A 13722-nucleotide genomic window follows, 5' to 3' on the forward strand; every position below is an offset into this window, starting at 1 on the left:
GGGATAGAGAATCTTGAAGTCAGCAGATGAGTTTATACTGGAGCCAGAGGGCATCTAGATCCACCGGAAGTCTTTAATGAGTTGTATGTGGCTGTAAATGGACACATTTGGAGGAACATTCTGGTTTGCATGTAGACTGGACTAGTAGAGAGGAGGCCAGGCTTGAACCCACCAGTTAAAGGTTTGGCTTGTAAATACAGAGGTGAAAAAAGTTGAGGGATGGGGGAACCAGCTGTATTTGCGTGGGGACATGTCTATTAGGAGAACAATATCAAAAATTTGAAATAACATGAATAACAACTTGGTGATTAATTGTCCCCAGTGATCTCTCCAAGTAGGTGTTTACTTTGTCTTACTGATCTAACGACCCATTTCTTATCCTGTTAAGTGTATGGTTTGTGTTTCTTTTTATATTTCACATGAACGAATCCTTTCTAGAACTTCAGTATCCATTCAGTTTTCTGCTTTTTATTTTTAAATTTGAATCTGCCTCTAAATGACTCTTTTTACATGATTTTAGCTGCATTTACTACTGGGAAAATTCCTCTAAGGGTGAATGCTGGGATGAAGAATGATTTGCAGTGCATTTGTAGTATGCCAGTGTTGCCCCACTGGGGACTCCTGAACGCTTTTCCCTTTTAATGTGATCAACACGTAGCCTTTTGCAGAGAGTGGGCAAGTCAGTTGAACTAAGTGATTAGCAGCAACCTTAGGACTACCTTAAGAGAATGCTCTTTATTAGTGGGAGCTAAGTGGTGTTTCTATTTTCAGAGTTGAACCTAGACTTGAAATAAATATAATTTACGCCTACTTTATGCCTGAAACCAGAGAAGTAAACTCTCAGTGTAAATCTGCTGCCCCTCCAACCAGTATCAAAGTCCTTTTGATTTCAGAGTTTTCTCTTGTATCCATTCATTTCTTTAAATAATTCTTTATTGTATTATTTTTAATTGTATTTTATTTTTGGCTGCGTTGGGTCTTCGTTGCTGCACACGGGCTTTTCTCTAGTTGCGGCGAGCAGGGGGCTGCTCTTCATTGCAGTGCGCGAGCTTCTCATTGCGGTGGCTTCTCTTGCTGCGGAGCATAGGCCCTAAGCACGCAGGCTCCAGTAGTTGTGGCACACAGGCTCAGTAGTTGTGGCTCGCAGGCTCTAGAGTGCAGGCTCAGTAGTTGTGGCGCACAACTTAGTTGAGGGCTTAGTTGCTCCACGGCATGTGGGATCTTCCCGGACCAGGGCTCGAACCCGTGTCCCCTGCATTGGCAGGCAAATTCTTAACCACTGCGCCACCAGGGAAGCCCCATTCATTTTTTAAAAGATATTATGTTCCCATTATTAGTTGAGGTGCTTGCTCTCTCCTGCTTGACCTACCTCGATAGCCTTTTAACGATTCCCTTCACCTCTATTTCCCTAGCCTTCTATTTTCCCTCTTCAGGGCTGTCGGACTGATCTTTCTGTAATACAGCTTTGGGGCCTATCACTTCCTTGCTTAAAGTTAGACATGTGGCTCCCCCATGCCTGCTGAATACAATCCAAATTGCTTTACCTGTCATTCAAGGTCCAGCAAAGTCTGACTTCAACACACCTTTTTAGATTTATTTCCTACTATTTTTCTCATTATTCCCTCCTGCTCCCCATGAACCAGATGACTAACTCTTCCCTAATCTCACCTTGTGATCTACCTTCTCTGCACCTTTGTTTATTTCTGTCCCCTCCCACTTGTAATGTCCCCACCCCATTTCTGCGCTTTAAAATCCTGTGAATCTTTCAAGGGCTAGTTAGGTTGCATCACCATTGTGAAAAAGTCCCCTGACAGCCCCAGTTGAAAGCCATCTCTCTTTCCTTTGAACCCCTGTTTGTTTGTTTGTTTGTTTGTTTTAACCATTTATTGAGAACTCATATTGGTGAATTACAGTAGTGCCAGGCCATAAATTCTGGGAATCCTTACCCCAATTCAATTGTAAACCCGAGTCAGGGACCGTGTCTTTCCCCTCTCTGTAGCCTCACTTTTCATACCCCCCCTACCCCTCAAAGACATTTAGCTCAATGCCTTGCACTGGTAGATAGTCAATGCCTGAAGAAAACCTTTTGGAGGGCTTGGTTTGACAGGTTAGTATATAAAAACTCTGCCTGGTTTTACTCATCATATCATGTGGCACATATTCATAGGAGGGAAAATAGAGAAGTCTGTCAGACAAGCAGATTCTCTATTTGTTAATAAGTAGTTCTAAATTTTAAAAAAGGTTGTGCTCCAAAATTTAGTTAAATTAGGTGTTTGGCACTCAGAATTAACTTCCACATTAAAAAGTGTTATAATTACAATACTATGAATATTGTATACTTTTTAAAGCACTGTTACTCTGATTATTTTTATTTCATTCTATATATGGTATTTAAAAGTCTAGGTAAACCTACAAAAGCATGTTTAATTCATAATGTACCTAATAATACTAAAAACCCTACCCAGCATATATAACAGTCATTTGGGACAAATGCATTCAGCGTTACTACTTGGAGTATCAGGGAACACATATTTCCCCACCACCAACCTCCTGCACATCTGTGACGGTAAGATCAGGATTTTTCCTTTTACTCTCAGACCGAGACGTGGGATTTATATCCAAGTTCTTGGCGGCCCATGGCGGGATTGGGAGTTGCTGGGGAGGTGCAGGGAGCTTTGAGAGACCAGGCCTGCTGCTGGCATACTGCGCCACCACTGCCCCACACCCCCTGTGTTTTAGACTGCTTCCCTGTCCCTGTGAGGTAAATGTTATTATCCCTGTTTTAGAGATGAAGAAACTGAGGCTCTATGAAGTTTACTAACTTGCCTGCAGTCTGTATGAAATAATAAGAGGTAGCATGAAGATTTGTACCCAGGACCGTCTGACACCCATGCCTGTACTCTTTCCACTAACCCTGCTGCTTTATAACTGTCTTTAGCCTGCTGGGAGTAGAATACATTCTCCAAGCTTTCCCCTGCCTCTCTGTCTAAGAAGCAGTCAGTTTATCCGTTTTGAGTTATCTAAGGGAGCATAGTGGTAATGACTGGGGAGTCAGTCAGACCTGAGTTCTAATCCTGATTCTGCCACTTAATACATAATAGTGTGACTGTGGGCAAATGATTTAATCTCCCAGAGCCTCAGTTTCCTCATCTGTAAAACGGGAATAATATCTACTTTGTGCATATGTGCAGACTAAATGACATTGCAGTTACTGCTCCATGGCAGATGCCCCCTAAGTGGTGGCAGTAGTTACTGTCACTGTTGTCATTGTTACATTGTAATAATAGCACAAAAGACAGAGGCGATTAAAAAGGTACCTTCTTCCCTCTCCCCTGCTTCTCTTTTTTCTCTTATACTCTATAGGAAAACACAGTAGGGGATAATGATGGATCTTATGGTCCACAAAGGTCTGAAATGAAATGAATTTGCATTTCAGAGGGACTTCCATATTTGAGGACTCTAGGGGCCCTTGAGGAGGGGAGAGGGTACCGGGCGATGGAAAGGAGTGTGAGATACTGCTTGGGAGGCTAGCTAGGGTGAGAGGTATGGCAGTGGAGAGGAGAGAAGCTTACCATCTCCTGAATGACCGCTGTCGGGCTCACAACCAAATTCTTCCACTGAAGTGGTGTCAGGGTGAGCGAGGTGCCACACAGCACAGCGGTAGGGCCTGCCTCCAGGCAGCACGGGAAAAGGAAATATCAGTGGGTGTTTGGCTGGCTCAGCTGGCAGCTGCCAAAGGACACAAAAGTCTAGGACTGGACATGTATGTTTCTTGAGTGATAGTCTCAATATGCTGCACAAAATTTGAATATGCATGATAGAGAACTTTGCATATGAGAATATGTTCCATTTTCAACAATCATGATTTATTTGAAGAATTTAAAGCTGTTTAAAATATATGTATCTAGTGAGGTAGTGCGTTCTAATAATACTGATCTGTTTCTAATTCTGTTAATTAATTCTAATCATTTTCTATCTGTCAATGACTTTCTTTTCCTGCTTTGCTCTCAGGAAGAAGACAGCTTCCTAGAAAAGGTAATGCAATCCATTGGCGGTTCTGTGTTTCCCTGTGCTTGATTAACATTTAGCCATGGTCCCTGGAATTTATCCCGAGGCTTTCCCACATCAGACACCTCTGACTCCATGAGAATCCCCCAAAGTCCTGCCAGCTGTCTTTAAGTGTGTCTGAAGTACAGGAAAGATATTTATTTTACTGCACCAGTCAAGTCATTGAGACCCAGTACATAAAAGCAATAGGACTCAGGGTTCCAGATTTGTATTTTTGAAATAAGAAGTAAGTAAAGAGCTGTCTTGATGTATGTGAAAGCTTGTGAGATGGAGGAGGGTACCGTTTGCCATTTTCCATTTCCGATGATAGTAAAAGCAGAAGTGAATTTCTGTTGCATTAAGAGTAATTTGGGGGAAGTGATAATAGTGATTAATTACTGAAAGAATACACAGGTACGATCAAGAAATAGATCATAGACTAGAATCCTAGAGCTGAATGAGATCATAAGGGATCATCTGGTAGAGCTCCCTGCCTTCAGACAGGGTAAGGTGTCTTCTCCATTCTAATAGACAACCAAGGCCCAAGAAGGTTCAAAACCTCGCTGAAGTTATACTGCTCCTGACATCAGGGGCATGAGGCAGAGGGGACTAGAACCCGGGTCTTCTGAATACCCAGTGAAGGAACCGAGCGAACGCTCCTTCTGCGGTGCTTTGCCACCTCTCCATCTTCAGGCTGGAGGCTGCCTGGCTCCGCACAGGGCCATCCGGTAGAGAAACATGGGCTTGAAAACATTCTTAAAGCACTTTCACACAGTATCTAACGTGACCTCCCCACTTGGTGGAGTTTAATGCAGTTTGTTGGTGGAGATGGTGTACTGTTTTTGTGCTTCAGTTAATAGCGCTAACGTTACAGAGTGTGAGCTTATCAGGCACTAAATGTGTCCCATTGAAAGAAGAAGACAAAGCATGCCTGGTTTCCCTTTGAAAATTAGAGTTCAGGATAATTTGTGGACTTTTTAAAAAGTATTGTTTCTTGTGCATAATCTTTCTCTAGACTTCAGAGATACAAGTATGACATTTCATATTATCACACATGAATTTGAAAATGGATAGTGGATGGTGTATATAACCTACTGGCATATTATTAACCTTTTGAAACCACTGAGGATTGAGACGGCTCTGCTTCCCAGCCCTTCCCTGTTAATAGCAGGCCATGTGTCTTTTCATCTTGAACAGTGCCTTGTGTTGCCTTAATGCCTTAGTACAGGAAAAGTGCTAATTGGATGTCAGATTTTTAAAAAGTACATGAATCAGTGCTGAATAATTTATATATGGTAAGCTTGAAGGTGTCTGCTAAGGAATCTGTACCTGTGTTGCACTTGGTCCAGAAAGTGAGCAGAGTGCATTATGGACAGTGTTTTGGCTCAGATACCATCTGGATGCCTGGATTTAATACTTGCAACTGGAAAGAAGTTAGTGGGTGAGCCACTGATAGAAGGTCTGGCAACTATAGGAAACGTGAATATCAAGTGATAGATTCCCAGGGAAAGAAAGAAAGGAAGCAAAACGAATGTGAAGAAGATAGATTTTAAATGATAACCAACTGTCATGCTGCCTTCTCTTCCTTATTCCCTTAGAAAGGCGCACAGTGGCTTTAAAAGGTCACCAGTGCGTACTGAAGAACAGAACGTCAAGAACCCTCTGCTCTGTTCTAGCGTACACACTATCTGGAAGTAATGAAATGCTTCTCTTCTTTCTCTTAAAGTGACACGGCTAAATAAGGGTTGTGGATCGAATTTACAGCATTTCCTAAATTTGAACATATATCATATATGACCTTAAGCCGGAGGTGTAGGAGAGGGAAGATGCCAAAAATTCGTCACCATTTTCTCCACTAGATTTTTTATGAAGGCTGCCTTCAGATGCCTTTTAAACTATTTCAGATATCTTTTTGGTATAATTTATATTCGACTATATAAACATAAGATAATTGAATTTATTCCCCATTTTCAAGTTCAGATTTAGTTAGTGATCTAATTTATGTCACTTCTGGGTTTTCCTCTGAGATTCTTTCAGGAGAATCTAACATAGAGTAGAAAGTTAGGTGAAAGGAGTCAAAGCCCCAAGAAATCTTTGCTGAGCTATTACTATAAAGAATAACTTCTGGACTCAGAGCCTAGACTTTTCGTGGTATTTCTGGCTCTTGGTATGCTGTATTCAGTTTACTATTTTTGGATCTTAAGACTTTGAGTTTTAGTGCCTTAAGATTAGACCTTCTATCAAGCCTGAAATATTCATGTATGTAGGTCTAATGTGAATTGTCTTTCATTCCTGAGGACCAGAGAACCTCATTTAAATCAACAATGCAAGCTCTGATATTTGTGGTAAGACCTGAAAGAAGAATAAGTTAAAAGTCAACAACAAAAAAAAGTCAACAAAAACCTAAGTAGATGCTGCTCTCTCTCAAAGTGCTCTGTTGACAATTGTAATTTAATGGTCCATGAGTCTCCGGTGGTGTGTGGGCTCTACCGTGACTGTATTGCTGGTTCTCAGTGTCACCCTTGAAAGGATTTACAGCACACAATGCATCCATGTGATAAACATAATAAACCCAAGTGGAATGCTTAACGGTTAAGTGAAACATCTAGAAAAGGAGATCATTTAACTGTGGGAATCCGTATCGAATGCCTTCTGACCAGGAGTGTCCCAGTGAGAAAATATGAAAAGTCTTAAGAGGTGAAGATGAGATTATACCCACATAAGCAGAATTTGAGGGAGATTGTTACACACAGAAGGTTTCATTGAGACCCTTTGGATTCTCACCCCTTTTTATCTATTAGGAGAAATCCCTGCTGCAGATGGTTCCCTTGGATGAAGGTGCCAGTGAGAAACCTCTTAAGGTCCCCAAGGAGATCTGGCTCCTGGTAGATCACTTATTCAGACACGCCTGTCACCAGGTGAGTGAGAGTGGGCCTGCCCTGCAACTTTGGAAGGTGTGTGAGTCCAGTGGGAAATGATAATACCTCACGTCAGTATATACAGTGCTTTTAACTTTCCCAAGCCACCTCCGCAGAGCAGCACTGTCATATCAGATTGCCTGGGCAGATGGAAGTATCCCAGTTTACAGATGTGAGAGCTGAAGCATGCAAGCTAGGTGATTTACCTAAGACCACGGCATAAGAGTAATGGCGGAGCAGGGCCGAACTCCTCCCCTGTCTCCTGGCTACACATGCTTTCCCCTGGACTGCTGAGCACCTGAATCTGTAACGCCTGCTTTAGCTGTCATGGAGGCATTGCAGATTTCAAAGTCCAAAGCAAACTTCAAGCCCATTTCTTTAATTTGGTCCTCACTTTTCAATCCTATCTAAAATACCTGCCACCCCTAACCCATTCTTCCAAAAAAGAAAACTTTCTTGGGACTAAATTGAAAGATAATGTTGTCTTACCTACGGAAAAGTGAAGAACTTGAAGGCAAGGTTTGGTATGGACATGCCCTTTTACTCCTGCCCTAGCATTCTGTGTATCGGTATTCGAATGTGGTTCCATGTTTGGACTCTGCCTTCTACTTGTCAGGAGGCTAGAAGCGGGAGCACCTGGTCTCCCCATGGAGTCCTCTAGTCCCATATCAGGTGCAGGCTGAAACCTTTGAAGATAATTTTCTAGTTTGAAATAAAATTTCAGACAGATTATAGAGATGATAAAGGGAAAAGGGGCCATTGTCACACCTTTTATGTATTAGGAACATATTCGTGTTCCTAATCACGAATATGCACCTCACCCTGCCCTTTGCTTCCTGCTGCTCTCCTGAGCCCTGGGTGATCGTCAGAACCTTAGTGCTGATCATTTTGCCATGTTCCATTCATTGTGACCTCTTTGGTAGGAGGACCTGTTCCAAACCCCTGGAATGCAGGAGGAGTTACAGCAGATCATTGATTGTCTGGATACCAGCATTCCCAAGACAATCCGTATCCTTTTCGACAAAGGCTTAGGAAGCTGGATGTGTACTTGCCCAAACTCTTCTTCCCACCTACATTTGATTTTTTTTTCCATCTTTATTTTCTTTGTAGCTCTCTTTTATTATAAGGTAATCATTGACTATACAGTTAATTCCTCTCAGAAACTTTCGACCTCTCTCCTTATCAGACTCTTACTAAAAGGAATCAAGGGTTAGATAATGACGACTTTTAATTGGCATGGGACATAGGGCCCACAGCCATGGTGCTGTTCTGCTTTAAGCCAATGATCACTCCTGTCACCAGGACAGGGAGGAGGATGGGAAACGTTGGTGACTAGTTTCTAGTGTGAACTGTCATTCTGCAGGCCACATTCCCTTGACCTTCAAGTTGGGCCAAACCTCCCAAGAGTCTTTGATCAATTCTGTAACAACTCAGCTGCAGCATACCTGGACCAATAAAATATCAAACCCCAATTAGGATCAGGGCGCTCTGAATAAGAGGAAGGAAACCATCCCTGAGGGAGCTTGAGGAAGGGAGCAAATCGGGTCTAAGTGTGGCCTTTTCCTTGGAGCCTCTTTCCCTTGACGGGAGTCAATCCAGCTGGCAGTAATCACTCAGTGGCTGAGGCGCTGCTCATTTTCCTGGAAGCCCTGCCAGAGCCTGTCATCTGTTATGAGCTCTATCAGCGATGCCTCGACTCTGCTCAGGATCCCCGGATCTGCCGACAGGTGAATTTTATTGCTCCGAGAATGTGTTTGAGGCATGTTCCCCCACAGAGAAATCATTGAGTTTTACCAAACCAGCTGGGCAGCCAGCTATGTGATAGGATGGGTCTGGATCTGTTGTTCATGGCAGGGCACCAGCACTGAGAGTTGGGACCCTTAAATTTTAGGTTGTGTTATTTCCTATTATATTTGCCACCCTTTTCCTGTTGACCTATTGAGTAGGGTGGATACCTCTACTCTGGGGTAAGATTAGTGAAACAGATCGTACATGGGATTCTGGATGACATGACCAGGAAGGGTGGGTGACACTTGTGAGCCTTTCTTTTTGTCTTCTTGGTGTTTGTTTTTAATCTTGAAATGATATTGATGCACAATAGCTGAGAATACCTCTGAATCAGACTAGTGAGTATTGGGAGGTGCTGCCACCCATGCTAAATGGCATTGCAGAGAAAACCACAGCCACCTGCCTAGGGAGATGGGAAAAGACTAGGCTAACACCCATCTGCTCCTGAGGTAGGGCGTGCATGCGAATGTGTGATAACTGCGTGACCTGCTCATTGAGTGGACAGGGGCCAAACAGTATGAGCATTCTGCCTCAGGAGTTATCATTTGACAGGTACTATATTGGTCATGAGTAAATAAAGGAGGAGTCCTGTAAGGGTTGGATTATAAACTACTTTTATGGCAGCTGTGAGCTCTTCTTACTCCCTTCCTCCACCTGTTATCCTCACTGCCCACCCCCTTTTTTAAAAAACAGGTGATTTCCCAGCTTCCAGGATGCCACAGAAATGTTTTTCGTTACTTGATGGCATTCCTTCGAGAACTGTTAAAATTCTCTGAGTACAACAACGTCAGCGCCAACATGATCGGTAAGAGCACTTCCCAAGAACAGCCACACGGGGGCGTTGGTCGGGACGGTCCGTGTACGGTGCACACGTGTATTCCCTCCCTAGTGTCCAGGCCCGCGCCAGTCACTTCCTCCCACTGCCCTCATTCCCTGGCCCCCCAGCCCCCATCCCTGAGGCTTCGCTTAGGTTGTGTCTGACCAAGGGTTTTCCCCTTTTCTTTCTCTCGCCCTCTAGCTACTCTCTTCACTAGTCTCCTCCTAAGGCCTCCACCCAACCTTATGGCAAGACAGACTCCAAGTGACCGCCAGCGTGCTACCCAGTTCCTTCTGAGTTTTCTGCTTGGGAGTGATGAAGACTAATAATAAGCCTTTTCCTCTTACTACTCTCCAAGATTCTAGAGGCGGAAGATCTTGGGCACCAAGTATTTCAGAATGTTTTGAAAAGATACGCCACAGGAAGGGTCTGTTGCAGAATTTTGAGGCTGTTGGCATGAAAAAGTTCTGTTTCTAGTGCGAAAGGAAGCAAGTTTCCTAATCCCTCCCTTACCATATCCTACGCAGCAAGATACTTTTAGACTTATATTGCCAAGCCAAAGTTACCATATTTTGGTGTTTTTGTGTTCTCTCTTTGTAAGGCAAAGAAATCTGTATTTACACTCCTTTACCTGGGGATGTGTTTGTTGCCCTCCTGCCCAGCTGTCATGATTGTCCTTAGCACCCGAGGCCTAAACTCTGAGATGTTCCCATTCTAGGCCTACAAGCACTACTTGCTGTAGCTCAGACTTGTCTGTAGTCCTTCGTCTAAAGCACTTTGGCCCCACCCCCTCCCCTTATCACCCCTTTGCCCTCTACTCTGCTAATACTATCATGTCAAAAGAAGTCTGGGTGAGGCTAGTGACTCCTTGGGTGTCTCCAAAAGTGAGATAACCATCTCCATGTAGTTGTTACATGCATTTGTGCATCTCTACTACAATGGCATCTGTACATTTCTCTAACATCGGCCTATTATGGATCTGCAATGGGTGGAACCATATTCTCTTGTCTCAGACCACACTTAGTAGCAGAATGTTAGGGACTGTTAGAGATGACATCTCATTGATGTGAGAGAATCACAGTCAGAGTGGAAGCACTTTGAGTGTTTCAAGAGTGAGAATATTCATGCTCAACAGGTCCTGCTTCCTACCATCCATTTTGGTTCTTATTCAAATTTTACACGAGAACCAATCCTGGGTGTCTGTGGGGCCCATCCCCCACTTAGAAATCCACCTCCAGAGCAACACTTGTACCACAGTCAAAAAGGGAGACTGCAAGTCAAGTGGGCCTCTCTGTGGAAACTGCTCCTTCCCCCAGCAGGGGCATTGAGGATAACCCTTAGAACCCCCCTCTCCGGTCTTCTGAAGTACCAGGGGCAGATGGCACCCGCTCCCTCATCAGGACTGACTCTGGGCTCTACAACCAGCTGCCCTTAGCTCCCAGTCACCTTCTCCAGTGCTGTGTAAAAGAGACTGTGCAGTAGGATGAACCAAGCACCTTCTCTCCCGCCCAAGACAACCCTCTGAGCTTGTCATTTACTCAAGCTCCTGCGGGGCAGCCCTTTTTAAAAAAAAATAATCTATGTTGGTTGGCAAACCAGCCACCAGCCACTGACTGCAAAACTGCCTGATGCAGTTAGCTTCCTCCTGGTTTTCTTTCATTAAAACCACCCTGAGTTGACTCACTGTCACATGTTCACATGAAATCCCAGGAGCCTCATGTATAGGCTCTGTGTGTGGTCTTGGGCATTGACTCTTCTAGAGCATCAAAGGAGAGAGCCGCGGAAGCACCGCCATGAGTGGTTCTCCAATTCCCCCATCTCTTATGCGTTGAGTCCTGTGGGGGAAGAAAAGGTATGTATCCTGTGATATTCTGGCTAAAGCCTCTCCTGATTGGGAATTACAGAAGTAGGAGTCAAGTTACTGGTTGCCAAATAGCTGCAGATCTGTTAGGCCAGGGGCTGGGTGTTGAGCTTAGTTAATGGCAGACTGAGCAGAACAGCGTTGTCATCTCCATTAGTCCAGAAAGGGGTCGCTGGAGAGGCAGATGGTAGAAGCTGGGGCAAGGTCGTAGCACACAGACAGGGAAACGCCTGTCCTAGACACATTTCCAGTCTGCTGCCACCTGGGGCCTTCAGGTGGTCAGGGATGTGGTTAGTGGGGCTGTGTGCGGCATCCGGCTCACTCTCCAGAAGGCAGATGCACTCAGTTGCTTTCCTGCCTCAACCTTCCTTCCAGCTCTGGTCCTGGGATGTACACAGGGTTGAGGGTTTTAGACAATCTCTAGGGAGGGGGGACAAGAAATAGAGCACAGACATAAGAAATCTGCTTCCCTGCTGTGCCTACTCCAGCCCCACCCTCTAATTCCTAAGTACCTCTCATGTACTATTTCCTAGCGCCTCTGAAGTAAGGAGTTTAGATCCAGCTGGTAGGGGAGGACTCTGCATCTATCGTTTTAGGGAAGAAGCAGTTCAACCCCACGTGGTGATGTTGCTATTAGTCTCCCTTTCACTGTTTCCTGATTCTTACTCTGTAATTGTTTGTTGTATTTCCCCCAAATGTCTTGGTCACTAGGCAAAGCTGCTAGTGGGATTCTGTATTTCATGTCATCTTTTTTATTATAATTTATTGCAAATTTTTTTTTCTGAATAAATATATGTTGTGTGAAAAACCTAAATGTGATCTTAGGAAGAACTGAGGAGGGAGGCTTATGTCACTGGGTCCCACTCGACTGCTGCAGTCCCCACCGCTACGCCTGGACTGTCATTTCCTGTCTTACAGGGAAATACCGTAAGAATTCTCAGTATATTTGCCCTTGGAGAGGAGAAGAAGCCACATATTTTCAGAGATTAATAAAGCAGTCACAGTGCTTTCAGAGGCCAGCCAAGGATTCTTGTTTTGACCCTGGGGATTCAGGCAACAAAATAACACTGTTAGGAGAAAATATGTTGATTCTTAATGCCCATAAATGTCACACTGGGTCAGATCCATGATCGCGCCAGCCCCAGGAATCTGACAAACTTCGCTGTCCACATTTTGGGAGAACCCAGTTGGCCTTGGCAACATAGCCCCCGTAGTATAGACATGCCTCCCGAAGAGCCTGTTTTCACGTAATTCATTTTGCAACTTTTGAAAAATCAGTTTTGAACTTATATTACCTCTTGGGGTGACAAAGTCCATAAATTTAATTGTGCTTTTTCTTTTTTGGCTCTAATCTGAACTCTGAGACTTTAAGAGGCGATCCCTAATTGGAGCATGGTGCTTATTCCCCTGCCGCCGCCGATCTCTAGTATGGATTTGGGCGTTCTGATTCCTTTCCCTTCGAGACTGAAGAGGCCTCAGCTGGAGGCTGCTTGTCAACCAGGGCCCTTTTCCAGTCCCCTCTGACTGTGAACTTGACCCTGATGCATGTGCTGATTCAGTGTTGTCATGAACGGTTTTTCTAGCCCCACCCGAAGCCTTGGCAGAAGAAGGTGTTTCCTTTTGCGAGTGATTCCCCCCAGTGGACGGAGACTGACGGCCAGCAGTTTGTACACAGCAGCGGGCGGTGTGGCAGAGCAGCCTCAGTGACTGCCTTCCCAGAGGTTAGAAACCGCGTCCCTGGCTGCTGTTACAGGAGACCCGGGAGGGCCTTCCTGACCGCAGGGCAGGTTGAAGACCTGGCTCTTAGTGTAGCCTAATGATCTAAAGCCACATGCTGCCATGGCGAGATCACCATGAAATGTTAGGGAGAGAAACTTGGTGGTGATCTGATCCAATCTCGTTGTTCTGATGGGCAAAGTCAGGCTCAGAGGGGACAATGAGTGACTTAATGTCACTTAGGTTAGTGACATGGCATGGCATAGTGGGAAAAAAGAGCTTCAGCTTTGGAGTTAGACCTGGTTCTTTTTTCTAATTTTTTTACAAAATTTTTCAAACATATAGAAAAATTGAAAGAAGGGAACAGTGAACACCCTAGACCTCTAACCTGTGCTCACCAACTGTTAACACTTTACCCGAATTGCTTTATCTCAGAGGGGCCTGGTTTCAATCTGGGTTCTGCCGCCGCCTCCTTACGCATGATCCTGGACTAGCTAACTTCTAGTTTCCTGGCCTGTCAGATGGAGTGGGCATAGTACTGATCTTATATGACTTAGCTACGTCAGTCTCACCAC

The 13722-nt window shown here is 44.4% G+C and overlaps 1 protein-coding gene across 5 annotated transcripts in view; it reads left to right on the plus strand.

Annotated features, from left to right (window-relative positions):
- Nucleotides 1-12245, plus strand: part of OCRL (OCRL inositol polyphosphate-5-phosphatase) — a 55456-nt gene extending 43211 nt beyond the window's left edge. For 4 of the 5 annotated variants that reach the window (XM_059910728.1, XM_059910731.1, XM_059910729.1 and 1 more), the window contains 6 exons: nucleotides 4012-4035; nucleotides 6849-6965; nucleotides 7889-7973; nucleotides 8565-8692; nucleotides 9447-9558; nucleotides 9772-12245. In XM_059910728.1, coding sequence (XP_059766711.1) covers nucleotides 4012-4035; nucleotides 6849-6965; nucleotides 7889-7973; nucleotides 8565-8692; nucleotides 9447-9558; nucleotides 9772-9896 — 591 coding nt within the window. In that variant the 3' untranslated portion in view covers nucleotides 9897-12245. The remainder of the gene's footprint in view (nucleotides 1-4011; nucleotides 4036-6848; nucleotides 6966-7888; nucleotides 7974-8564; nucleotides 8693-9446; nucleotides 9559-9771) is intronic. The other variant, XM_059910730.1, reaches the window with a different exon arrangement.
- The last annotated feature ends 1477 nt before the right edge of the window (nucleotides 12246-13722 follow it).

Source organism: Balaenoptera ricei, chromosome X (assembly GCF_028023285.1).
Source record: "Balaenoptera ricei isolate mBalRic1 chromosome X, mBalRic1.hap2, whole genome shotgun sequence".
NCBI classification, from domain to species: domain Eukaryota; kingdom Metazoa; phylum Chordata; class Mammalia; order Artiodactyla; family Balaenopteridae; genus Balaenoptera; species Balaenoptera ricei.